General features: G+C 47.5%; 1 protein-coding gene across 1 annotated transcript in view; it reads right to left on the reverse strand.

The window, feature by feature from the left end:
• Nucleotides 1–24,857, reverse strand: part of ACVR2B (activin A receptor type 2B) — a 107,205-nt gene extending 82,348 nt beyond the window's left edge. Inside the window, exon 1 of the mRNA XM_058027997.1 lies at nt 24,459–24,857. Coding sequence (XP_057883980.1) covers nt 24,459–24,510 — 52 coding nt within the window. The 5' untranslated portion in view covers nt 24,511–24,857. The remainder of the gene's footprint in view (nt 1–24,458) is intronic.
• Nucleotides 24,858–27,746: the final 2,889 nt, after the last annotated feature.

Consider the following 27,746-nt stretch of genomic DNA (forward strand, 5'->3'; position numbering starts at 1 on the left):
TGCCTTGCCAGCACAACACGCCTACTTGGATGCTGTCACAGCCCCCCATCACCTGGCCCTCCCCAAAATCAGAGTATGGCCTAGTTTGAAGATGTTGCTGAAAGCCACGTGGTGTTAGACCACGAGCAGCACTTCAAAACCTGAGTTTGATGCTGCAGAGGCAGCTGTGGGAGTCTGCCCCTCACAGCTGCCATTCTGCCACAAGAAATGAGCTGCCAGCTCTCCCAGTATCCCACTCCTGCTAAAGTGCATCAAAATGGAAGCAAGCCTTTGGCCAAGCCTGCAAGGACCTGTAGCACTTCCAAGGTTTTCTGTGGAGGGGCAGAGGGGCTGGCATCCACCTCTTCTTTTGGTTTTAGATGCTATGTTTAGTGCAGACAGGAACCTCTCAAACTGCAAAGAGTATTTCAAAGTGGTTCTAAGGACTCAGAACTTCTCAGAACATCCCATCAGCAGCAGATGGGGTGCAGCCAGCAGCACTTCCCCAGCTCTGTCACCCTCTTGGTCAGCTGGTTGGAGGGAGCTCCAGACTCTTCAACACAACACTTTAAAGCATTTGGAGATTTTCCCTTTAGGATAACCTGGGGAAAAGGTCCCCCTTTATGTTCAAATATCACAGAAATCCTGGAATGGTTTGGGTTGGAAGGGACCTTAAAGATGATTTATTTCCAATCCCCCCTGCCATGGGTAGGGATACCCTTCCATTAAATCAGGCTGCTCAGATCCCCATCCAGCTTTGCCTTCTCTGGGCAACCTGTTCCAGTGCCTTGTCACCCACACAGTGAAGAATTTCTTCCCAATATCCAATCTAAACCTACTCTCTTTCAGTTTGAATCCATCCCCTCTTCTCCCATCATTACATGTCCAAAGACCCTCTCCAGATTTCTTGCAGGCCACCTTCAGATACTGAAGGTCATGCCAGAGCCTTCCCCAGGCTGAACAATCCCAAATCTCAGAATTCCCTCAGAGAGGAGATATTCCATCCCTTCAATCATCTTTGTGTCCCTAAATAGCTGAACACCCCTGAGAGCATGATTAAATCTGGATTCATGCAGCAGATCACCCCAGCAGTGGTGGCAAGGCTGTGTCTGGGCTTTGCTGGTCCTGGGCAGAGCAGCTGCCTCCAGCTGAACCTGACAGCAGAAAACAAAGCAAGTGCAGCAAGAAAACAAGAACAGAATTCCTCACTGTGTGTGCCTGATTGAAAACCTGATGGATTAAGAGGCGACTCAAACAGGGAAGGAGAAATATTTAGGGAGTCAAAAAGGACATACGCTTCACAAACAAGAATTTGGCTCCCTCCTTTTTATTTGATGATAATATTCTTCCCAGTGAAAGATGTGAGAATGTAATATAGATGAATGTAATATAGCTAAAAACTAACAAACATCCTAGCCCAAAGAAAAAATACCATCTCATACATTTAATCCCTAGCAAAAAGAAGATAAAACTCCACAGGAGATGCTGCTGGGAGAATTTTTGACAATACATCCAAGAGAGGAGAAACTCAGAAACCTGTGTGGCCGTCCTGTGCTCAGCCCCCATCCAGCCCCCAGCCCCGCCCCAGATGCTGGGCAGAGGAGCAGGATGGAGAGCCCTCAGTGCACAACCCTGCCCTAATAAAGGGTTCAGATAAACTCTTGGGAAGGCACAAGATCTCCAAGACACTGGACTGGGCCTGAGACCATTAGACTGAGGCAGATGTGGAGAGACCACGAGGGGAAACAGAGGTGCTCACGAGTGCCAGGATGGATTAGGATCAGCACGGCTGTGCCTGTCCCCAGTGGACCCCTCTGCTCCCCTCTGGGTGTTCTGCTGAGTTATCCCAATCACTGCAAACTTTTCCTCTTTTCCCTCTGCTGCTGGGCCACCAGTTGAGCACAGCAGAGCAAGAGTCACCTCACCAGAGGGGTGGAAAAACAAGGAAAATTCTGCTGTCAGAGGAAAAGCAGCTCTCTGTGACGGTGGTCACAAGGGTTTTCAGGTGAAGAGACGAGAATGTTGACTTCATGTTCAGAAGGCTTGATTTATTATTTTATGATATATATACTACATTATAACTATAGTAAAAAGGAATAGACAGAGAAGTTCTCAGCAGGTTAGCTAAGCTAAGAATAGCAAAGAAAAGAATGAATAACAAAGGAGGTCTCTCCGACTCTGTCCCAGAGAGAGCTCAGTCCTTGATTGGCCATTAATTACACACATCTAACATGGGCCAATCACAGGTGCACCTGTTGCATTCCACAGCAGCAGATAACCATTGTTTACATTCTTTTTCTGGAGCCTCAGCTTCCCAGAAGGGAAAATCTTAAAGGAAAAAATTTTATGAAAAGATGTCTGCGACAGTTCTCCCCACTCCGTCCCCTCACACACGCCATTGTCTCAGGTCACCAAGTGCCTGATGGAGGCACAAGAACCAGCCATGGAGAAGGAAATCACTGCCCTTTCATTCTGCAGACTTACGGCCCTCTCCTGGTGCTGTAAGCTCAAATTTTAATTAAAAAATGCAGGATTGTGCTTATAGCAGAATAAATAGAGGGGGGGAAATCACTATGGCGAAATGCTGTTTCTTTTTTTGGGACCCTGGCTGGTTTTGCCAACAGCTGGTCCACAACCTGCACAGTATTTCCAGAAGTGTTTCCAGTCCAATCTACTCAATTTAGCTGGAATAACTCACTCATTTCATAACAGCAGCTGGAGAGGTTTGAGCACTGCTGCTTTTAAAGAGGAGAAAATGTCTGGATGATTTTTAGGAATGCAAACAAAACCAAAAAAAAAGGAAAGAAAAAAAAAAAAGAAAGATGCAAATCTTGATTCAGCTGTGATTTCACATTAGATGGCACTCTCAAATGTGATTCTATCAGGACAGCAGCAGCTTTTCCACACAGGGATTTGTACTCCAAGTACAAAATTTCTTGGAAGGAAAATCCTGACTGCCTCTCCTAAATACACACAAGGGGTATGGGAGAACCACCATGTGCACCCTCCTGAAGCATGCAATCCTCCCTGCTGCCCTGGGATGACTCCCCTGAAGATCCCCTGAAGATCCCCAATGTTCTTCACCTTCCTGCTGCTTGATTTGTGGAAGCAGACAAACTTCACAACAGCTGTGTTTGCAAGCTACAGGCTTCATTCAAAGATGCACATTTCACCTCAATCAAAATGGATTTCTACTCTGGAAAATTTCCACTCTGTCTCATGCTCCCCACAGCCCTTTGGCCCATCCTGATGTCCATTTGTGTCAGGGTCTCTTGCTGGTCAGAGTGACCCCAAGATGTGTTAGAAAGTTTTTTTTTTGCCAGCCCAGCAGTTGAAGAAGGAGTCAGAGCTCTTCATTTCTCGGTCTCAAGGTTGTTTATTGTATCTTAGCTATAAAATTCTTTCTCCTGACCTGCTGAGGTCCATCCAGCAGGACAGTCAGAGGCACTCTGCCTGCCCCTGGGGTGGTGTTATCTTTTTATACTAAAAACTACATGTACAATATTTACAATCACTTTCCAATACCTATCACTTATGTCAGACAGCGAGCTTCTACTCTAAACCAATCTGTAAGTGCCACCATCACAGCAGAAGATGGAGGCCAAGGAGAAGAAGGAGAAAGGCTGGACATGCCCAGATTCCTCCATCTTGCCCCCTGAACCTCCATACCAAAAACCCCAAAAATCTATTTTTCACCCCATGATAACTTCACTATTATTCTACCTAAACTGTCGTGGCTTGCAGATCTTCATATAAGGTTGGTAATTTCCTCCATGGGTCATAATCAAACCCACAGGGGCATCTTGGGCTCTGTGCCAGGGTCTCTGAGCCCCCTGGCAGGGGTCTTGGCCCTCCTGGACAGCCAGAGGGATGTTCTGGGTTCCCACACATCTGGTGGGGATGGCTGTGTGGGTGTCCCTAAGGCCACAGCAGTGCCATGGAGAGCAGCTCCTGTCCCACAGCCTGGCTGGTGTGGCCCACAGACCACACAGAGCCAATGTCTGGGTTACAGTGTGGTTTAAAGGGCACCCAGGATGATCAGGAATGTTGGATGAGGTGGAACTGTAGAAGGGATGTGGGCAGAAAGTGCAATAGCAGAGCACCTGTGGCTGTAGAGCTCCCCTCCCTGAGTCCTCATGGGACGGGGACCATCAGATTTTTCTTCTGGCTGCACCCAGCAGAGAGCACAATGAGAAATGCAACCCCAGCACACTCAGGGGGGTGTAGATGGGACAGGGGAGCAGCCAGCTCACCCAGCTGCTGGGTTCTGGGAAATGCAATGAACTGAGGAGTCTCTGCCTTTCCTCCTGGAGACACCGCACGTGCCAATGAAAACTGAGAAAAACACGATCTTTCAGCAGCTCCTGCTCCCAATGGCAGGCATTCCATTGCCTCAAACATCTCTGCACCTGCTCTGCCAGCCCAAGCACCAGGAGCTGGAACAAGGGCAGGGCACCCAACAGCTCCCACGCCAAGGTGGGGCCGCTGGGATGTGCTGCCTGCTGATGGCACAATCCAAACTGTACATCCATGGAAAGCTGGATGGCAGGCTCAGAAACCCTCACCCTGGCACAAACTCCACAGAAAGTTGCCTCAAAGCCAATGCTGTTACACAAAGACCAAAAAAACTCAAGCAGAGCTGCAGTTGCAAAGTCCTACCCATGCTTAAAAATACTAGATCCCTTTGAAAAAATAAAAATATTAAAGTATGGAGAGGTGGTTTATTTTCTGTAACCTCTGGCTGAATGCTTCCTAGGGGAGGGGCTGCTGGAGCACAGGCAGGATGCTCTGGTATCTCCTTCCTCCTGGAAGCACACTGCAAACTTGGCTCCTCCACAATGGAGGGCTAGAAAGGGAGCAAGAATCTATTGGTCCCACTTACAAGGGAACATGCAGCTCATCATCCATAAAATCTCAGCAGATGGATCATTAGGGAGGTTTCTGTTTGACAGAATGGATGCACAAGTTTAAGTACACAGCAGCATCCCAACATGCTCCAAGTGAGGCACCAAACATGTCAAGGATCAAACAAACTTAAGAGACCCATGGAAAAATAAATCTTCACCACAGAGTGAAAAACCCCTCATTTTACATGACTGTAATTCAACCTGAACATTAATATGTAGTAAGGGTCTAAAGCAGCTCCGAAGCAGCCCCGCCACTTCCATTTCAAACCTCCTCTTTTCAAATAAGCAACATGTCAGATGGCATCAGGTCAGCCTCAAATGGGATTTCTCTTCCCCTGCTCTGACTGCCAGCCACTTACCCAGCTTACCTGGAAGGACATGTGCTACAGATCAGCTGAGGTGAAGCCTGGAAGGACTCAGGTTATGTTATTTGCAGATGGAAGGTTTGCACACACACACAGGCACCTCCATGTTTTGCAGAAAATACTATTTTTTTGCTTGAAAAATATTTATGTCAGCCACTGCAACCACTTGAGGAGGAGAAGTTGCAATGTGCCCTGGAGAGGCAAGAACCAAGAAACCACTGCTGGGTTTTGGAGCAATATCCTTGTTACAGAAACTCTTCGCAACTGGGTTTTGTCTTTTCTTGGCCAAAGCAGGGGCAAGATTTCCAAAGTTTGTACTTTTACTGACAAATGTGGGGAATTAGTTCATCAGTCACTTCCAGAAATTCTGTCTCTTGCACCAAAATCTGATCTGCATCAGCCCCAGCATCCAGGCCTGGCTAAATGCCACCACAGCTCACAAGAGGGTTCAGCCTCATGCCTTTACAGAGAAGGAAAATATAGGTAGCTACATCTCATAAAAAGATACCAGCCTGAAACTCTTACATAACATTCAAGCTGCTTTCCCCCCTGTATTTCCAGGGGATTTCCAGGTCTGGTACCCACAAATGCCCCACTGCCCCTGCATGTTCTCAGCTACACGTCTGACAAGAAACATCAACATCTCCAGGGGACATTAAAATGGGCATCAGTGCTGAGAATGCTCAGGAACACCTCCCTGTTACTTTATAATCACTGATTCACACCTGCAGTGACCCCCTGGCATGTCCACACCCCAGTGTGTGCCCCCATCATGGTGCCTGAGTGTCCCTTGTCCAGCCCCAGGGGGTGAAAGCCAACATTTCAACAGGACAGGTTTGGCAGAGGGATAAACAGATGGGTACAAGATGTACACACCATAATAGAATAGAATAGAATAGAATAGAATAGAATAGAATAGAATGGAATGGAATGGAATGGAATGGAATGGAATGGAATGGAATGGAATGGAATGGAATGGAATAGAATAGAATAGAATAGAATAGAATAGAATAGAATAGAATAGAATAGAATAGAATAGAATAGAATAGAATAGAATAGAATAGGTTTGGGTTGGAAAGGACCTCAAAAATCATGTAGTTCCAGCCTCCCCCTTCCCCTGAACCAGGTTGCTCTAAATCCCATCCAGCCTGGCCTTGGACACTTCCAGGGGTGGGATCCATGGAGAACCACAGCTTCTCTGGGAAACCTGTGCCAGGGCCTCACCACCCTCACAGTGAAGAATTTGTTCCTAATATCTAATCTAAATTCCCCTTCTTTTAATTTAAAGCCAATGTCCAATCCCTCCATGCCCTCCCCACAAGTCCCTCTCCAGCTGCCCTCCAGCCCCTTGAGGTACCATAAGATCACACCAAAGACTTCTCTTTTCCAGGCTGAACAATCCCAGCTCTCTCAGCCTTTCCCCACAGGAGAAGTGCTCCATCCTTACATGTTAAGTGCTCCATTTGTCACTGTTAAGTCATGTGATATCAAGATCCGGAGGCAGAAGAGGACAAACAAAAAAATAACGGAGGCACTGAGAGGCTGCCTTGTCTCTCTTCCTGCAAATCTTCCCGTTGCTCCACTCCTTCCTCTCTAAATCGTGTCAATGCTCCATGTTCCCCTTCCTTCTCCTCCCTGGGAACTGGACCCTCTGAAGCTCCAAAACTGTGATAACCCAAACAAAACCAACCAAACAAAAACACAAACAGAAACCAACACTTCCTCCCCCGCCAAATAAACCCCAACAAACAACAAAGCAAAGAAAAACATCCTTCACAGAACTATTCCTTTTATACCTTATCTTTTTAAACAAACTTAGTACACCACCAAACCCAAGTATTATTTTAAATACTTTTTTTCTGGTGCTACATCAGCTCTGACAAGAGAAAGGAACTGCTGCTTTTCCTTTTCAGGTCCATCTGTGGTAAATAAATAGCAGAAAGCCAGAAACAAGCTATGAGGGTTTTCTTGCTTTGTTTTGGTTTTGGGGCTTTTTTTTAAGTGCCATTGAAGAAGAAACACCTAAACAAAACCATTACATTCATGGTGCTGACCACAACACTTTAAGCCCATGAAACCTCAATAAATATTTTTACAATGAAGCCTGCAAGAAGAGATAATACATCAGACATTTATAGGACTTTTATTTCTCTATAAATGTATCATGAAAGTTGAAAACACTGAATTATTATTTCCATTCTAACTTTGAAAAAATTAGAGAAGAAAGGAAAAAAAGATGCCAGAATATTTTACTAAGAGGATGCTTTTGTGAAAGACCTCTCTCAGGAGCTCCCATCAACTCATCCTTGCTGCTTCTTTGAAGCCACATCAACAACGATAATTTAATTTACAGTCCAGATAAAAGACATTTCCAAAGACACAAGGGGAGGGAGAAGGGGGTTAGTAGGGCATTCCCAGTTTAATTCAGTCCAGCTACCTGCTCCCTGTTTGGGATCTATCTCCTGACAGCTCATCCTCCACCAAGCGAGAGCTGCAGGAGATAACAGTGTCCCAGATACCCAGGGGATGGGGGAGGCAGGAGTGTCACACCAGAGGACTCTGCAACGTCTATAAATTGCAGCCAAAATGGATCTAATCACAGCAGGCACTGCAAAAAAAAAAAAAAAAAAATGTGGCAAGTGTGATGCTGGTGGGAAGGGGAGATGAGCCCGGGACAGGGGATGCTCCAGCCAGAGGGATTGATTCAGATCCCCTCCAGGGCTCTTGGAAGACAAGGAAGGGGAACAGAAATAAGGAAAAAACATTGTAAGCATGTAAGCATCCACCCACAAACATTTACTGAGGAGACAGATAAATAAAAAGCTTTTATCAGACATGATTTAAGGGAGAATGGACCAATTGCAAACTGTCACCAGAATTATCTCCCAATGGGAGAGCCAGAAGATCCCCAAATGGCTTGGGGTTGAAAGGAACCTTACAGATCATCTCATCCCCAAATGGTTTGGGTTGAAAGGAACCTTACAGATCATCTCATCCCCAAATGGTTTGGGTTGAAAGGAACCTTATAGATCATCTCATCCCCAAATGGTTTGGGTTGAAAGGAACCTTACAGATCATCTCATCCCCAAATGGTTTGGGTTGAAAGGAACCTTACAGATCATCTCATCCCCAAATGGTTTGGGTTGAAAGGAATCTTACAGATCATCTCATCCCCAAATGGTTTGGGGTGGAAAGGAACCTTACAGATCATCTCATCCCCAAATGGTTTGGGATGAAAGGACCCTGGTAGATCATCTCATCCCCAAATGGTTTGGGTTGAAAGGAATCTTACAGATCATCTCATCCCCAAATGGTTTGGGTTTAAAGGAACCTTATAGATCATATCATCCCCAAATGGTTTGGGTTGAAAGGAACCTTATAGATCATCTCATCCCCAAATGGTTTGGGTTGAAAGGAACCTTATAGATCATCCCATTCCAATCCCCTGCCATGGCTGGGACACCTCCCTGGTTGCTCCAAGCCCTGTCCAACTTGGCCTTGGACACTTCCAGGGATCCAGGAGCAGCCCCAGATGCTCAATGGAGAGGATTTCAGTCTCAGTGGGGAAAAGAGCAGGGACAGGTTTCTCCAGTTCCAGGTTTCTCCAGTTCCACGTTTCTCCAGTTCCAGGTTCCTCCAGCTGTGAGGAGCAACAGGCACTTGGGGAGGGGAAGGGAAGAGTTCATTGCAAACACAGAAGGATTGACAGGATCATCACAGCAGGATGATCTCTGCAGTGATGGAGAGAGGGTCCCTGCCCACAGCCCCCATCCCTCCTCTCCTCCACTGAACTGTGAAGATTCACTTCAGGACACCCTTCCCTACAGATAAAAATCTGTAAAGATATCTAACCTGTGCCAGAGTTTGCTGCCCAGCACTGCTGATGAGCTCAGCAGCAGTGTCCATAAAAATACCCTGGCAAAATCCCTGCACACACACAAGCAAAAAAAATCCACCAGGCTCAGCTGCTTTTGTTCTGGTAAGTGAGGAAACAATTACTGAAGCTGGAACAGACAACTTCTTATAAAGAGAAAAGAGAGGTGGAGAGGACACAAACAAAAAGCAAAATAATGAGAGAAGGAGGCAAGTTGCATGAGAAGTGATAAAAGAAAAAGGTCAATAAAGGCTCACAAACCAAGCTCATGTGTCATTTGTTGCTGGCCATGTTTCCCATTAGGAGAAACCTGCTGTAAACAGTGTTTCCCCCTGTAAACCCTGCATCTGAGCAAACCAGGATGGACACAGGTGTGAAAAGGAGGTGACCAACATGAGGCAGGGACAAGTCCAACACCTTAAAGGAGGTAATGCCTGACCCTGCAGTGCCAAGAGAGCAGGGTGGTACCAAAAAACAACAAAAACACCCATTGTTTGAAGAAAGCAAGCAATGACAAGCAAACACGGCCTCTCTCCAGCTGACAAGAGCCAACCTGTCCCTGCAGATATGGTGGCATCAGCTCCTGCCCTGCTCTTCCTTCCCAGGATTTCTCACTACCCCATGAGGAGCTGGATTTTTGCTGCTACATCCCTCAGGGTCATTTAAAAGATGTAAAACATTGCTTTTCGTTTAAAGAAAAATATTTTCTACCCTCAAGGAACGGGAAAAGAAATACAGAAAAGCACAAAAAACATGATTAACGTGCATTCTTGCACCTGAAACCCCAGAAAACAAAAACAACCTCATTATATTTGTTGCTGTCTGCTTTCAAGTCCCAATAACTAAAGCCAAGTCTGCAGGTTTTACTGGAGGGAGGGAGGGAGGGAACAGAACAATGAACTCATCACTTCTACCACACTGGAAACAATCTGCTGCTCGGACCTGTCTGTCCAGCGTGGTGATGGAAGGGGGTGAGCAGCAGTATTTCACACTCCCAGACCCATGGTCTACATCCATAATCAGCTCTCCAGCACCTCCACACGCTCCAGGAGAAGATCCAAGCAGATTTATAGGAGGCTGATTCTGGATTACTAGTCCCCAAGGAAATTTTCCTCCCAACACCCACAAGTCAGAGGTTGATTTATACCCAACCTATAATAGACTGTATTCCTCAGAGACAACTCCTTGTCTTCAACCCCTCTGCCATTGCTGAAATGGGAGATTTGGCTTGGTTTAACAGTTGTGGAGTTTATAAATACCAAGAGCAGCACTCAATTTAGGCTGGAGACAGTTAAACTGCCTTAGACCAACAGGATGCCACGCAGCAAGGAACAGCAATGAGATGATGGCACATTCATAACCTAAAGTTTTCATTAAAATCTGGCAGCCTGAGGAAGCTCACCCCTCCAGAGCAGAACCATTCAGTTCTCCTCATTACCCAAAGAGCAAATCTTTGCACCAACCAGGGAGTGCAGGGCAGAGCTCCTGAAGAGCACAGGGATCCATTAGGCAGCAACTGGGGAATTACCAGCCAGGGGGTTGTAAATGAGGTGGTGCACAGCCCATTCCTGATTCCACCTCAGCATGCATCACACAGCGAGCAGGGAGCCCCTGAAGCAGATTCAGGGGAAAATAGGGCTCCTGAATAGAAGCTGCTAGATACCAAAGTCCCTGGATAGAGCTTTCTCCATCTGCCAGCACAACACAGTCTCTTTCCCAGTTTTTCCTTGTTTTTAAAGGTGTAATTTGTTATCTGAGCAGTGCCATGGACTGACTGCAAAACTACTCAGTGTTTGTCACATCATCCTTCCAAACAGAGGGGAAGGAAACCACCAAATTCTAGACTCAAAACCTTGAGAAGGAAGCTCAGCTGAAGCACAGATCTCACTACAATAGCTGACCAAAGTCAGATCCAACTGCAAGTAACAGGACTCCTGAATAGACCTTGCTAGATAGCAAAATCCTTGGATAGAGCTAACAGCAAAACACAGTCTCTTTTCCAGTTTTTGCTTGGTTTTTAAAGGTGTAATTTTTTATCTGAGCAGAGCCACAGCACATACACGGACTGACTGCAAAACTACTCAGTGTTTGTCACATCCTTCCAAAAGGAGGGGATGGAAGCCACCAAATTCTAGACTCAAAACCTTGAGAAGGAAGCTCTGCTGAAGCACAGATCTCACTATAATAGCTGGCCAAAGTCAGATCTGACTGCCAGCAACTGGGAAAGATCCATTTATCTATCCAACTAGAAAAATATCTGCTGGTTAAAGAAACAGCAGTCAAACAAAGAAATGGCAAGCGTTGGCTATGTTTTACAATGCACAAGTCAGAGCCACAAAAATACGTTCCTGGGAGTGCCAACATCCCAATGAAAACAAATCCCAGAACACAAAAAAAGGGATAAAAGCACAATACAAACCTCTTTCTTTTCCCTACAATTCTGCCCCGTGATCGTGTGCCACAGAAACAAATCTGGCTTGGGTAGGAGGCTTTTTTCCCACCAAAAAAACAATTAAAACCCTTTTGTTTGTGTTTAAAGCAAAAGCAATGCCAACCACTAATAAATTTTGGTTTTGTGGAGTTTTATGGGGTTTTTTTTTATTGTTTAGGAGCACAAGCCAAACTGAGTGGTTGCTGTTTCCAGAATGTCTCCTCACACGTCTCAATGCAAGATGAGGAGGTTGAACATCCTGCTCTCATAACCCTTGTCACAATCAGAAGCTTTCAGGGAAAGAAACACTCCAAAAAAGAGGAAAACCGGCAACTTTTCATTTTTCAGACCCTTTTCCTTCATGGGGTTCACGGAGCAGGAAAAGAAAGGGAAGCCATAACAGGAATGCAGAAAGAGAAGTACATTTAAGAAAAGAAAGCACCAAGATTGATTAGAGTGTTCCTCTGCTTTAATAAAGAGCCTAATGATGTCCAAATTATAGCAAAGCTCAATTGTGTAACCAAGGAGCCAAGATTTCATCCTTGATAAGGACATGGGTTTCTGTCTCGCAGGAGAAGCCTGCAGTTCTCTAACAAAAATGACCTTTTATATTGTACCCTTCAAGGCCGCAATTAGCTGGAGAAATACTGGACTAACTTGGCAACATGAGTTTTTATACACTGTGCTAATTTTTAGCAGAAACTTGCCAAGACCATTACCATCATCTAACAAGACCAAAAAAAAATACAAATATCAACCCCACTGCTCTCCAGATCCAAATTACTTTCCACAATTCAATGCAGTTTTAATTAAGGTGATTAAATTACAGCAAAAAATGATTAAGATGATATCCCACAGCAAACCTCTAAAGGTATAACACCTTAATCCAGAAAAACCTGGCATGCACATACTCGTGATAAAGTATTCATGAAAAGCTGGAATTTTACACATGAACCAATTCTACATCACTCAAACAATACTTTGGGAGATATTTGTCACAAGTAAAAAAACAGTGACATCCATCAACAGAGCACAGGTTTTTCTGAGACTACACAGAAAGAAATCTACACAGGAAAAAAATTGAAAAGGCTACAATTACTTTGACAATGTTTCTACAGCTCAGAGGAATTTGGGGGTTGAAATAAGTGGTTTCCTTCTCCTTCACAGGGCTCCCAAAATCAATTTTATATATAATTCTTTTTTTTTTTTTTTTATCAGAAGTCAGATAAGATAAGAAGTGCATGTGAAATCAGGTCACTGCAATAATCATGCTCATGGTACATTTCCACTATTGCCTATTAACTATGAGGTTTAAATGAATGAAGCAAAGTCTCAGATCCATATTTCACCAGTTGAAATTATTAATATAAACATAGCACAGCTCTGGCTTTAACCTTACCATCCAACTGGGCCTATTCTCTTTTTGGAGAGGGGTAAATGGTATTAAACGAACAGACAGGGTTCAAAAGGCAGCTACATGGAGGCATGGATTCCATTAAAACCTGGGAAAGGATCCTGTGATGGGAGCCCTGGACATCAGGGAGCTGCTTGTGGTGCTTCAGCACTGGGTAAATTCTACCCTGTGATCTTCAAGGAATGGGAGCTTCAGCATGCCTCGTAAAAAAGCTGTGATGAAAAGAAGTGAAAACCAGCAATTTCCAGGTGCAATCTTCTGGAAACCCTCCACGGGGGCAGTGACAGAAGATGGTGGGAGAGCTCTGCAAAGAGGAGGCTGCAACCCCAAATTGTGTTAAATTTGTGGCTGAATACACAAGAAGGTACCGGGTAAGGAAATTTACCTCACTCTGCCACAAGGACTGACCCATACCAAGGGGTTCTGCAGGGTTAACTGCATCAGAATCAAGCCACAAGAAATAGATCCATTCCCAAAATGCAGGTCCATTCCCAAAATGCGGATCCATTCCCAAAATGTAGATTCATTCCCAAAGTGCAGATCCATTCCCAAAGTGCAGATCCATTCCCAAAGCACAGATCCATTCCCAAAGCACAGATCCATTCCCAAAATGTAGATTCATTCCCAAAGTGCAGATCCATTCCCAAAGTGCAGATCCATTCCCAAAGCACAGATCCATTCCCAAAGTGTTGCTACACTTTGCATCTGAGACTTCTTTGTGTCTCTTCTCTCAGTCAAGAGACCTCCTAGCTCTCAAGATGGGCAGGGGAGTGGAAATCAGTAAAAAGTAAAAGGAAAGAGGAAAAGAAATCTGCATGTTGCATTGAGTGGCCATACTAGGGAGCTGCTAACACCTGAATCACACGTTCAGGACACAAAGCTCACAAAGAACAAGTGCAATGGAGAAGCTTAATGATTTTATTTCTTTTCATTTTGGTTTGTTTAATTAATACAGCTCTGAATGGCCCAGTCACCAGACAGCTGTAACAGATCTGATGAGGGCTGAGCCCCAGCCCAGGTGAGAGGTTTAACTTTATATTTTGCTGAATTAGACGAAGAAAAGTATAAATTGAAAAAAGATAAAATCCCAACATAAATCCCCCACCAAGGCTGCTATGAAATAACTCTTTTGTTTAATTATTATGAGTCGGATAGGCAAACACTGGATCCCGATGGACAGAGAGCAGCTGTTCCTATAACAGAAAGACATTCATCTCCCCTCCTCGGGACCCTGAAATCCTATCAACAATGCCTGGAAAACGACTCTCAGCTCCCCCCTCTCCCACTTTTTTTGCCTTTCATATCCAGGCCTATTTTTAGCCAACTTTATTTTGTTGCGCCACACTTCAAAGCTGTGCACGTTAGCTCATTCCAAAATAATTTCCATGTACAAAAAGCTTTGGGGATGTCATTGGAGGAGCTCTGGGTGCAGGAGAAGGGCACGTCCCTCGCCCAGGGTCTCTTCTTTCACCAGGGATTCATTGAGAAGGAGCCCACAGACACAGTTACCCAGACAGATACACTTGCATCTCATTTACCTCTGAGGCTCACAGTTACCTTGGAGGGTTTCTTTTTAGCTGCTACATAATAAGCAGTCGATCCCCACACGATTGCACGGGAAAGGAAATTCTATTACCAATTAAGAAAAGAAAAAAAAAAAAATTCTCGTGTTTGCTTTTAGCAACACTAACTCTGTCCCATTAGATGACAGCAGAAGCTATGTATCTAGAGGAAACTTTCTACAGCAATAAAAATTAGCTGTTAAAGACTTCCACAGTTATCTAAGGCACAATATAAATGTTAAAATATATAAAATACCCTCCAGGAACGGGCACATGCAGCCAATCTGCAGCAAATGTGAACAGGCAGAGTGTCAGGGCATCAGAGACAGCAGCCCTGGGGACAGCACATTCAGTGTCTGGGTGCTTTTTCCTTTCCTTTTTTTTTTTTTTTTTTCTTTTTAGCATCCAGCAAAATCCAGGCTGAACGAGCTTTGTGCCACCAAGCTGCACCCAGGAGAGGGAACACCCAGGGACAGCAAGTGTGCTCATCAGAAGGCTCCATCAGGCATTGCTGGTCCTTATCACAGAGCCAAAGAAGGCTGGAAATTGGGACTGGAGGGACACTGTGTTGTTTCAAACACTGTAAAAGGTGATTAAAACCTACACGGGAATTTCTTGCTATTACTGAGCCCTTCCACAGGGCCCAGCTTCATGGTTTCACTTTACAAAGATGCTCCAGGAGCTTGAGGAAGATCCTACGGCAGTAAAATAACAGCAATGAGATCAAAATGCTCATTTCCATGAGTTTTGAGTTGTCGGAGGGATTCTTTGGCTTTTTCTGAGTTTGCTGTTTTGAGGGGGGAGGAAGTTATGATCTATGTTTTGGTTTCGTTTTTTTTTTAAACATTTTTCTTTGAAATATTTCAAAGGAAGCCCAGGAGCAGGGATGAGACAGCTCAGTGGCAGGGCACACCCCATGGCAGCATCCCCACCTGAGCTTCCATTCAGAGATGGTGCTGCCATGACTCCAGAACCCTCACCAGACCCGGGCACTCAATTCCACATCTCTGGCAGCAGCCAGAGCCAGCATCCCAGGAAGGCAGCACCAAGCATCAAAAAGCACCATCCCATCCTGCTTCAGGCTGTGCTCACATAAAAAGGAATTTCATAGCAGGGAACTGTTCCAGGTGTGTCAGCACCAGTGCCTATTGCCCACCACAAAATCTCGCTTTTCTGTTGAGTGTTTTCCAGCACAACTGTAATAGGTAATTGGAAAAATGCCTTGCCCCAGGTGTAAGAATGAGCTTTAACAGAAGCTTTCCTATAAAACTAAAAGTGCCTGATAAGCTGTGGGTGCATGAGAAAGCAAAGGATTACGAGTTCAAACTTTTGTTCACCCAAGAGCTGCCCAATGGCTGCTGCTGGGCTGTAACTGGATACTCTCACCACAGAAACCCAAGGACAACTGAATTTCTCAGCCTGCAAATATACAGGGGAATTTGCATTCTTAACCCATTAATTACCCTCAGGAACTAAAGTGGCCAGAAAAATCCCACTGTTCCCCATACTGAGGAGAAATAAAACCCCAAAACATAAAGATCTGGAGAAAGAAGAGAGCTGGGAGCCTGGAGGTCACATTGCCATGGCTCTGTTGTCCCAAGAATGAGGACAAGGCTACTGTCGCAGACATCTTTTATGAAAAATCCTTTCCTTAGGATTTTTCCTCTTGAGAAGCTGAGAGGCCTCAGGAACAAAATGTAAACATTGATTATCTGCTGCTGTGGAATGCAACAGGTGGATCTGTGATTGGTCTCATGTGGTTGTTCTAATTAATGGCCAGTCACAGCCCAGCTGGCTCAGACAGAGAGTCTGAGCCACAAACCTTTGTTATCATTCTTTCCTATTCTATTCTTAGCCAGCCTTCTGATGAAATCCTTTCTTTTATTCTTTTAGTATAGTTTTAATGTAATATATATCATAAAATAATAAATCAAGCCTTCTAAAACATGGAGTCAGATCCTCGTCTCTTCCCCAGTCTGAAAACCCCTGTGAGCACCATCACAGGCCACCACCAGGATCACCACCAATCTGCACTTTGCTGGGCAGCTGCATCCCAAGCCAACTGCAGTTTCTCTCTGCTTAGCAAGGAACTCCTGGAAATCCATGTGGCAGTGCCCAGGTCTGAAGCAAAGCCAGTGTCTTCCCACATTTGAGCGCCTACAAAGCTCACTGGCTCTCGCAGAAGCAGTGCCACAGCCTCCTCAAAACTTTCTTATTGCAAAGCTCAGCTTCCTGCCTCAGAGAAAGGCCTGGACATCAACTGTGCAAAGCTCAAATCCCCTCTTTTCCCAGAAGAAGAAAGTGTCAGTAGCAAACAGAGCAACTGGAGGGGGGAGTTTGCAGACAGCTCAGCCAAACTGCAGCAACAGCCAGCAGCCCTCAGAAGCAATCCAGAGACTGCAAAACATAAGAAAAGCACTAAAAGGGCTTAAAAACCCTGCAATATTCTCATTTTCTGAAGTACTTCTTAAAAGTCACAAAAAGGAGACGAGTTTTGATTGAACATTTCTTCACTTCAGACCCATGGCTGCATTCCTCCCTCCCCAGGAATTCAAAGCAGTCAGCAGAGGTAAATTATGTATAAGCAAAATATTCCTAAAAGCCAAATTTTAGAGGTTGCACCCATTACACGAGGCATTTTTAAATAGCTAAATGTCGAAGAAAAGAACAGTTAGCGACCTAGATTGACCATTTGATAGATCAGGCACAAATGGAGCTAACTTTATCCCTCTCATCCACTCAAAGGCTTAGCATCTCACACCTTAGAGAAATAAATTAGGAAGAAGCATTGCATTAACACTATTGGCACCACACAGAAAATTTCAAGTTCTGCTACCACTAAGAAAACAAGTTCTATAATGGGAAAAAGCTTTAAATAACAAAAATAAATAATTAAAGAAAAAAAGAATAAAAAAACAAACAAAAATTGCAGAAGCAGTCACAGCACCTAAGACCCTACAGTGTCAGCTACTATGAAATTTTTAAAATGACAGCCTTTGCTGCTGTGGTTTGGGACTCGTTCAGCACAGGTCTGGGATTTGGGGTTGGTCCAGAAAGTGCCAGACACACACTCATTTCCCCCAGGTTTTGTTTATTTCTCTATAAAACTGACAGCAATACATTCCATTTCCAGCTTTACTGGAGGAGTATTAACTCACCCCCTCTGCTCCCAGGAGCACCTTTTTCCTCTCCCTTTGTCACACAAAAGTACTTATTAGACAGGAGAAGTCCAGTTCAAAAATCCACATCTAAATTTGCCTGAGTATCCACTTCAGTGAAAATTAATGGAGCTGAGATTGTAAAGCACTGCATCTTTTCATGTGCTTTATTCTCTTTATTTAAAGAGGAGGCATTCATACACTATACATTACTATGAGACTCAGACAGGAGAAAAAAAAACCCAAAATGATACTTGTGGTTTAATAAAATTACCAGAACATTCTATTTTTCCCAGCAAATTTAATTCCAGGTAGACAAAAAAGGATAATGAGGTGGTCAGAGCACCAGCCATGGACCCCAGAGGATGGGGAGCAATTTCCTTGCCCTTGACTTCAAGATCTCAGAGAAGTCACACCCACCAAGAAATAACTGGTCAATTTTTATGTTCCCAGATTAAACACCCAGAGATACAAGTTTCACTTCCAGAAAACACTTTCAAAGCTTAATTTCAGCTCCTTAATACACCCCAAACCCATCACGAAGGCAAAATTGGTGCTCCAGGCCCTGGGTGGCTCCTGCTCTGCAGGCAGGGCTGTGCCATCCCCTGAGCAGAGCTCCCCCAAAGCCCGAAACTGAATCTGAGCTGAAACACACACCAAGGTGGAAATCGTGGAATTATTGATGAGAAACTCATCACTCACACGGGGCATTCACATCCTCCTCCAGCCAGGCACATCAGGCTGCTCCTTCCTCTGTGCTTCCCTTTGCACACCTGTATGAGCCAGTCCCTGCTCGCAGGCAGCCCAGCCTGAGAGAAAAGGATCCTTCCAAGACTGAAAATGCACCAACCGCCTCCAGCACAGCCATCAGAAGAAAAGAAATTTTAAAAAAATCACATAAAATGGACAGAGCATACTCAGGTTCAAGCCAAATTTTACCCCAGACAGAAACATTTCTTCGTGCAGATTATTCTTTCAGTACGGGTACAAAATATTGGGTGTGACCTTGGCTGAGCCACTTGGTGATGCAGCAGGGAGAGGTTGCAGACAGAATTTTCTCTCTCTTGGCCCCTCTGCTCAAGGATTTTGGGGCAGGGACCGTCTCTCTACACTTTGCAAAAAGAGGAGCTGTATTTTTCTGAGGCACCTAGACACCAGCAACAGATTTTTTTCCTTAAGTAGCACGATGGACCAATGCCACATGCAATAACCAAACCAGAGCAAAAGATTCAAATACTGGCAAAACAAGAGGGACTTGTGTGCTGGAGGGAAGCATATTATTATTTTACAGTGTACACTGACAATTGCTGCTCTTTAAGTTTGAATTGAAGCTATACCATGGTAAAGGAGGAAGATGACAGAGAGAAAAGAACATGAAACTGGTGAAAAAGACCAACAGTTATATTCAAATCTAAGCATAAAATGTGCTGGGTCTGCAGAATACACAGGCAGAAGGTTTCAGAATGTTTCATTTTTAATTTACTTCTTTGCCCCTCTGACTTCAGCGGCTCTAAGAAACCTTACAAAGAAGGCTGCGGGGAAGTGATGTATATTTTTCTAATATACCTTAAAGGAACAAATGACTAATGACATACAAAATCATTTCAGAATGAAGTAATAATGAAGAGAAGAGATTAGACATTAGCTGATCCTCAATGGTTAATGGAGGGGAAAGGGAAGGGGAAGAGTAGAGCTTATACTGGTGAATGCTTCGGCCACAAACACCTCTCTTAAACACATCCAATTTCACTGATGTGAAAATCTCCACATGAAGGAACAGGCGAAAAAGAGCTTAAGTGGGAACAGGGTGCAGAATGCCAAGTGCTACACTGAATAATTCAGATCCAGGCAGTGCTATTGGCCAGGCAGGAAAATCACACTCCCCTGCTAGCTTTAAAATCAAAGGCCAAGGAGGGATAAAAGAGAAAGACAACACCTCTTTAAAGCAGAGATTACACTCCGTGGTTCCCATTTCCCGAGTTCCCACAAGGTTTTGTTGCGGGGAGAGCGCTGGAGCGCGGGTGCTGTGGGGTGCCAAGGCACAGCATCCCAGTGCCCACCCCAGGACCTGGGAAACTCACCCACCTGCCTCGGTGACACTGCTCCTCCTGCCCATTTAGCAAGAAAATGCCAATTCTGCAGCAGGCACTGACCAGCCCTGACTGCCCGAGCTGCCTCCATGAGACTTCCCCAGCGCACAAGCACTTCTCCAGTTGCCCGGGGGCACAACCCCATCAGGGCTTTCATTTGGGTCATTTAGATCACTGCTCAGCTCTAGAAGGTTCCTACACCCTTCCCAATTTTCAGCCACACTTCTCCAGTGCCAGCAGACAGGGCTGGACACATGGGTTTCCAAGGAGACATCAGAGCATCAGTGTCCTGCCCTGCCTGGGCCCTGCAGAGCTTGGAGCAAGGGGTGAGCAAGACACTGGCACAACTTTTAGACCACTGTCCTGATTGTGTTTGATAGAAAGGTCATTTCTGTTTACATTTCATGGGGCTTGAAAGGTGCTGCGCTCTTGAAATCCCATTTAATTCTGACTATCCTAGTGCAGCATCACAAAGTCAAGTACTTTAACACCAAATTTTAGAAATGTTTCTAAGAGCAGGTCCTGGAACATGACAGCCAAAACCCCTTCTGCTACAAGGCCCCAAAAATGGAGTAACTTTGACTTCTAGTTATTTTATTTTAAAGGTGGCATGGCTTTCTAGGAACAGGCAACTTTGCCTCTGGGCAGAGCACACAAACACAGCCCTGAGAGGTGCCCAGCCTCAAAAAATCTCTGCCATCCACCTCCTTCACCCTTGATAAATAAAGATTAGCATCCCTTGGTTCCTTTTACACCTGCAGGAGGACCCACACCGTGGAGAGCACAGCAGTGGGATTCCTGGGCTGGTCCCATCATCCCATCACCAACATTTTAAAGATGCTCTCCTCCATCCCAACCTGTGTGCTGGAGACAGGGAGCCCTCCTAGGCTGATCTGCAAAGCAAGGAGTGTGTGCATGGGGAAGGGGGAGAATGGTGGGAGGGAGAGAGGAGGACAAAAACAACAACAAAACAGAAAAGAAAAAAAAAAAGGGGGAGTGGGGGGGGGGGGAGAAAACCCAGTGAGGTTGGCCTGCTTCTTTCTTCCCTACCATCTATTCAGTGCCAGCAGGGGAGGTCCACAACTGTTGCGTCACGGGGAGCACAAAAAAGCCTGACAGGCGTGTTTTAGCTGATGGAGAGCAGAGTGGACAGGAGGCTGCTGACAGCTCCAGCTCCGCCGGGCACTGCGAGCCCTCGGCTTTGATCGGCTGCTCCTTCCCATCCCTGCTCCTTCCCATCGCATCCAGCCCGCACGGGCTGCTCAAAGGCACCGGCAAAGGCAGGAATTCCAGCCTGTAAATACTTTAATCAACTCCCCACCTCGGTTAGACCCTCACTCCGGTGCAGGGATCCAGGGTTTTTAATGCAGGAGCCAAAGGGAGGATGCAGGAGATGCTTTGAAACGGAGAGGGGGGAGCTAAACCACAGGTTGTGCAGGACCTGGAGAGGTGTTTATAAATAATGTCACTAAAAATAATGCACTGATCGCTGGCATCTCTAACACAGCATTTTCTTCTCCACAGAACTCTGACAGTGGCTATGTCGGTGGTGTAATTATCTAGATTTGATAGCGGATTAAAAAAATATATATCCGAAACACCTGTTCAAGAGTTTTGTGTTTTTAAAGGCCATTGCCATTAACCTTGGGCCACGCACTTCATCGTGTTTAATTAGCAAGCTAATGAAGCCAGTTTTATTCCCTTTCTCAAGCACAAGAGGATAAATACAAGACAGTGAAAGAGGACACCAGATCCATTCGCAGCACAGTTCATTGCTGCATGGCATTACTTAAACTTGCACCGAAATAAAAGTAATGTAATGGCTTGGAAAACATGTTAGCAATGCATTCTGCAAGACAAATCCTTTTACACCTTCTGTAGTTTCTCAAGCTCATCGATTAAAACATGATTTCTGAACATTTGGGCTGCAGAGAATTTGCAAACAAAGGGCTAAAAATCAACATAATGTTTTCCTCAACGAATCCTCAATATTCCAAAAAACTGAGCGTGACAGATTTATTTTTTTTTTAAAGAACAGCAGCCCGTGCTTGCTTTGTTACATCCAGCCAAGGTAGAGATGAGAATCATCAACAATGGAGGTTAAGTGATTTTCGAAAAGCCCACCACTTTCACAGAGCACTAACATGTACACACACAAAAGGCAGACTTTGAGCAAAGCCCAGTGCTCTGAATCCCAGCAACACATTCCAACTTTGGGTATCTCAGCTTGTTTTCCTTCTTTTTTTTTTTTTTTTTTTACTCAACAGCTTTAGGAAAAACTGGACAATAAAGATCACGTTGATAAATACTCATAAATATCACAAGAAAGGCAGAAAGGCTTTAAAAGAGAGGGAGGGATTTACAGAATGGTTCTAATGCACTGATTTAGTGATTCAAAAGGACCTTTCCATATAAACAGAATTATATTCGTTTTCTGGGGTTTCTTTATTGTATTTTCAGGGGGGGGTGAGGAAAAATTCAGCATAGGTATGCCCTGTCAGATTATCTTTTTCATATCATGATACATTTAAGAAGCTTTCAGGGTGTTGTTTTTTATTAGACCAATTGCTTTTGTCCCCTCCAACTTAGATTCCAGCCGCTCTGTGCACACAGACACAGGATCAGGTTAAATACCAAAACCAAACCAAACAAAAACCCAACGCCATACCCAAAACCAAAACCAAAAACAACAAAAATAATCCGGAAGCCATCTCTTTTATTGAATCACCCAAGATAAAAGGATTCCAAGATATATGGAAAGAAATTGACCATAAATCTCCTTTATGCACATAATAGAATTTTCCAGCCAGGAGAGCTGTTGTGATGATAGCAACGCCGAGCACCAGGAATGCTGCTGGCACACACACAGCCCCCCCCCCCCCCCCGCTCCCTCCTTCCAAAATACCTGCTCTGCTCAGCGCTGCTATGTAAATACAAACCCGCACATCCCCCTTCCCAACACATGCAAACAAAGCTGCGTACAAGTGTCCTGGCCATCAGATAAAAAAATCCCGAGCTGCCTTTGCTCGCTAAGAAATTAATTTTTTAAAAATTTTTTTATAGTCCGCTCCTTTTTTTTTTTTTTTTTTTTTTTTTTTTTATATATTGCCGCTCGCTCTCACTTTTGGTGCGACTTAAAAAAAAAAAAATAAGGAAGCTGTGGCACGGCGGGTAATGGCAGAGGCAGGCGGTGGCAGCGCATATTTAATGGGCACTCGGAACAAAGGAAGCCCGGCTGCAGGAGCGCCCCGGGGCCGGCTCCGCGCCCGCTCCCCCCGCGGCCCCGCCGGGCAGCGCCTTCCCCGGGCCGGGGGATCCGCACCGGGACCCGCACCGGGACCCGCGGGGAAACCCCCCGGGCCCCCACCCGCGCCACGGCGATGCCAAAGCGCCGGGAACTCCGCGGCTGCCCACCGCGGGGCTGCAGCATCGCTGCCTCCCGCACCCTGAGCCCCCCGGCCCCGGCCCTGACCCTCCGCGCCCCCCCAGCCCCGGCCGGGGACGGAAGGGATGTAACGAGGCACAGCCCAGAGCCGGGCGGGGGGCTCAGCCCCGGGGGGGTCCTGGTGACCAGGCAAGAAGGGGGGAGGCAAAATTGCTGCCGCACGGCTTTCTCCTAAGGAAAACGCGGCGGTAATAAAAAAAAAAAAAAAAAAAATAAGGGAAATATAACAATAACATAAAGAATAATTAGAACAAGAAGGGCAAGTGGGGAGCGTGGGGATTTCCAGCGTGCCCGCGTGTTCAGGTGCTCGGGGGCAGCACAGCGGGGCTGAGCGCTCCCGCCGCCCCATGGAGAGCCCGGCCCGCGTCCCCTCCAACTCCCCCGGCCGCGCTCGGGCTCTGGGCGAACTTCCACCCGCGTCCCCTGGCACGACGCGCGCCCCGCGGGATGGAGATGATGAAGTTTGTAGCCCATGCCCGTAAAATAAACGGGATGATCATTACAAAATAAACACCCTCCTCCGCCCGCAGAGCCTCCTCCGGAGGGATGCTCCCCAGGCACCCCCCGCCGCACACACCCCCTTTTCCCCAACTTTCCTCCCGCTCCCCACGGAGCAGCCAGCCCCCACAGGTTCCTTCCCTGCTAACCCTATGGGACCGCAGCGCCCCGAGGTGGAAAAGGGGAACCGGGGGGGTCCCTTTGGGATGGAGGGGGGTCCCCCACACCCTCCCCGAGTTACACAAGCGCAGCCCGGCAGGAGCGGAGCGCACACATGGCCACTACCTGAGACAGCCCGCAGCATTCCGGAGCGAGCCCGGGTCTCCTCCTGCTGCTCCCAACTTGTGCCCCCCTCCCGCATCATCCTCGGCTTGTCCCCCACGCCCCCGTCCCAGGAGTGAATGCCCATTTTTGCAAAGTTTCCTCGAGATCGCGCCGTGTTTACATTGCCATGAATTCCCACAGGCTGCCTGGAGGGAACAAAAAGCAGCACGGGAAGGCTCGTCCTGCGAGCAGGGAGAAAACGGAGAGGGAGGGAGTGAAAACAAAAAGAAAAAAAAAATAATAATAACAACAATAAAGGAAATGAAGGCGATGCAGGAGTGGGGGGATTCCCCAGCTCGGGTGCTGTGCTTCGGAGGGTGGCTGCAAAGAACCGCACGGCCCATTCAATTCTGCATTTGGAGACGCGACCGAGAGCCCGAGCGGGAGGTAAACACGCCGAGAGGCTCTTACCTGCACAGAAAGTTCCCCAGAGCACGGCGAAAGTCAGCCACGAAGCAAACATAGTCCTTTACTTTTTTTTTTTTTTTTTCCTCCTCGCGTGCACCTCTACCCCAAGGGAAACAAAAATAAAAATAAAAAAGATCGAGCGCGTGAAAAGAGAGGGGGGAGAGAAGCGCGGCTCTGCCTTCCCTCTCGCTCTCAAAAAGAAAAAAAGAAGAAAAAAAAATCTTGGGGGTAGGGGGTGGGAAAACAAAAAAAGAAAAATAAAAAAAAAAAAACCAACAACAACAAGAAAATCGGATTTAATTCCTCCGCAGTTGCAAAATTTATCCAGTGGAGACGAACAGACCCGGACGGTTCGACCTGCTCCTGCCCGGCCCCACCGTTCGCTCCCAGCTTTCCAAGAGTTTCTTTCCCTGGGCTTTTGTGCTGGGAGCGCGGCGTGCACCACACACCGACTCCCCCTCCTCCTCCTCCTCCTCCTCTTCCCCTTCCCCCTCCTCCTCCTCCTCCTCCTCCCAACCCAGCCCCTCCGGCTCCCCCAGCAGCGCGGGGCGAGCGCGCACACGCCCCCCCCCGCCCCGCGCAGTTCCCGCGCAGTTCCCGCGCAGCCGCGCGCGGGTTGCGCGCTCCCCCCGTTCCCCCGCGCACACGCGCGCATCCCCCCCGCCCCCCTCCCCTTCTTCCTCCTCCTCCTCCTCCTCCCCGCGCAACCCACGCCGGCAGCGAGCGGGGCGGCGGCGGCGGCAGCGGGACCGTGCGCGGTTCGTACGGACCCCGCATCGCGGGAGGCTGCGGAGCGGCAGGCAAGGGCCGGCGGAGGGGGCGCGGGGTCCGGAGGAGGAGGAGGAGGAGGAGGAGGAAGAGGCGGCGGGGGGCCGCAGCATCGCGGGGCGGCGGGCGCGGGGGCGCGGCGGGAGGTGCCATGTGCGGGATGGGGAGGAGGGAGAGGGAAATTAATAAAAAAGCAAAACCCACAACGTGGAGGAGGAAGGGAAAGGGAGGTTTGATGGGGGTTTGGGGTTTTGTTGTTGTTGTTGTTTTGGGGTTTTGTTTTAATAATAATAAAAAAAAAAAAAAAACCTGAACCGCGTCCAAAATGGCTTCTAAAAAAAGGGAGAAGCCAGCGCGGAGCCAGCGGGGAAACCCGGATGTTGGATACAAAGGGGCTGGAGGGGGCGGTGCGGCGCGGGGGCTCCGCGGGCTGAGCGGGGAGCGGCGCTGCCCGGCACGGCCGCGCCCGCGGGAGCCCCGGCTGGACAGGGGCTGGGCACCGGGGATGGGCAGGGGGCTGCAGAGGGCGTGTGTGGGTGTAGGGCAGGGAAGGGGGCAGAGGAGATCAGTGTGGACATGGGCAGGTTTAGGGGCAGGGGGCTGCAGGGGGTGTGTGTGGATATGGGGCAGGTTTAAGAGCAGGGGGCTGCCAAAGGTGTGTGTGGATATGGGCCGGTTTAGGGGCAGGGTGTGTGTTTATATGGGCAGGTTTAGGGCAGGGGGCTGCAGGGGGTGTGTGTGGATATGGGGCAGATTTAGAGGCATAAGGGGGTGGAGGAGATGAGTGTGGATATGGGCAAGTTTAGGGGTAGGGGGCTGCAGAAGAGAGGTTTGGGGAATAAGGGGGCAGAGGAAATCAGTGTGGATATGGGGCAGGTTTAGGGGCAGGGGGCTGCCAAAGGTGTGTGTGGATATGGGCAGGTTTAGGGGCAGGGTGTGTGTTTATATGGGCAGGTTTAGGGGCAGGGGGCTGCAGGGGGTGTCCGTGAATATGGGCACGTTTAAGGGCATAAGGGAGGCAAAGGAGATCAGTGTGAATATGGGCAGGGGGCTGCAGAGGGTGTCCGTGGATATGGGCAGGTTTAGGGGCAGGGAGAGAGTGTGTGTGGAGATGGGCAGGTTTAGGGGCATGGGAAGGGATATGGACAGGATTACAGGCAGGGGTCTGGAGAGGGGAGGTTTAGGGGCATAAAGGGGCAGAGGAGATCAGTGTGAATATGGACAGGTTTAGGAGCAGGGGGCTGTCGAGGGTGTGCATAGATATGTCAGGTTTAGGCTGTGGAGGGTGTCCGTGGATATGGGCAGGTTTAGGGACATAAGGGAGCAGAGGAGATGAGTGTGGACGTGGGCAGGTTTAGGGGCAGGGGGCTGCTGAGGATGTTTGGATATGGGGCAGGGGGTTGCATGCGGAGGGTGTGTGTGGATATGGGCAGGTTTAGGGGCAGAGGGGGTGTGTGGATATGGACAGGTTTAGGGGCATAAAGGAGCAGAGGAGATGAGTGTGGACATGGGCAGGTTTAGGGGCAGGGGGCTGCGGTTGGTATGTGTGGATATGGGGCAGGGGGCTGCAGAGGGTGTCCGTGGATATGGGCAGGTTTAGGGGCAGGGGGGCTGCAGAGGAGAGATTTAGGGGCAGAGGGTGGGAATGCAGATTTAGGAGCATAAAGAGGCAAAAAGGTGTGTGTGGAGAGGGGCAGAAGGTGGGAGTGCAGATTTAGGAGCATGGGGTGCAGAAGGGTGTGTGTGGATAGGGGCAGAGCACGGCCAGGGGGAGGTTTGGGAGTGGGTGTAGGGGCAGGAGCCGGAGGGAGTGGTTTAGGGGAAAAGTGTGCAGAGGGTGTGTATGGATAGGGGCAGGTTTAGGAACAGAGGGTTGTGGGGGGATGGAGGTTTAGGGGCTGAAGGTGGCTGAGGGGATGTGTGCATCACAGCAGTTTTAGGGGCAGGGGCTGGAAGTGGAGATTTGGGGGTGGAGATTTAGGGCCAGAAGGTGACAGAGAGTGTGTGTGGATAGGGGCAGGTTTAGGGACATGGGGGTGGCAGGAAGAGACTATGGGGCAGGAGGGGGACATGCAAATAGTGCAGGGAACGGTGGAGCAGGCTGGTGGGAGAAATTTGGGGGCAGAAGATTTAGGGACAGGGCAAGGTGGAGGATAGGTGTGGATAGGGGCAGGTTTGAAGACAGGGTGCTGTGGGGGAAGATTTAGGGGAAAAGAGAGTTTTAGGGACAGAACTTGGTAGTGTGGATAGAAGCAGGTTTTGGGGCAAGGGACTGCAGGGGGAGGTTCAGGAGAAGGGGGGAGTTTTAGGGGCAGGGAGGACAGGAAGGGAGGTTTAGGCGTAGGGGGGCAGTTGTAGGGAGTGTCTGGAGAGGAAGGTTTAGGGGAACAGGGTGGTGGAAGGTGTGTCGATGGAGCAGGTTATGGGGCAGGGATGGCTTAGGGGGTTTAGGGGCAGGGGTTGCAGTGCAAATAGGGCAGGGAGTGGTGGAGGGAGCTGGGGAGTGAGATTTAGGGACGTGGA

The sequence above is a fragment of the Melospiza georgiana genome, chromosome 1 (assembly GCF_028018845.1).
Source record: "Melospiza georgiana isolate bMelGeo1 chromosome 1, bMelGeo1.pri, whole genome shotgun sequence".
Classification (NCBI taxonomy): domain Eukaryota; kingdom Metazoa; phylum Chordata; class Aves; order Passeriformes; family Passerellidae; genus Melospiza; species Melospiza georgiana.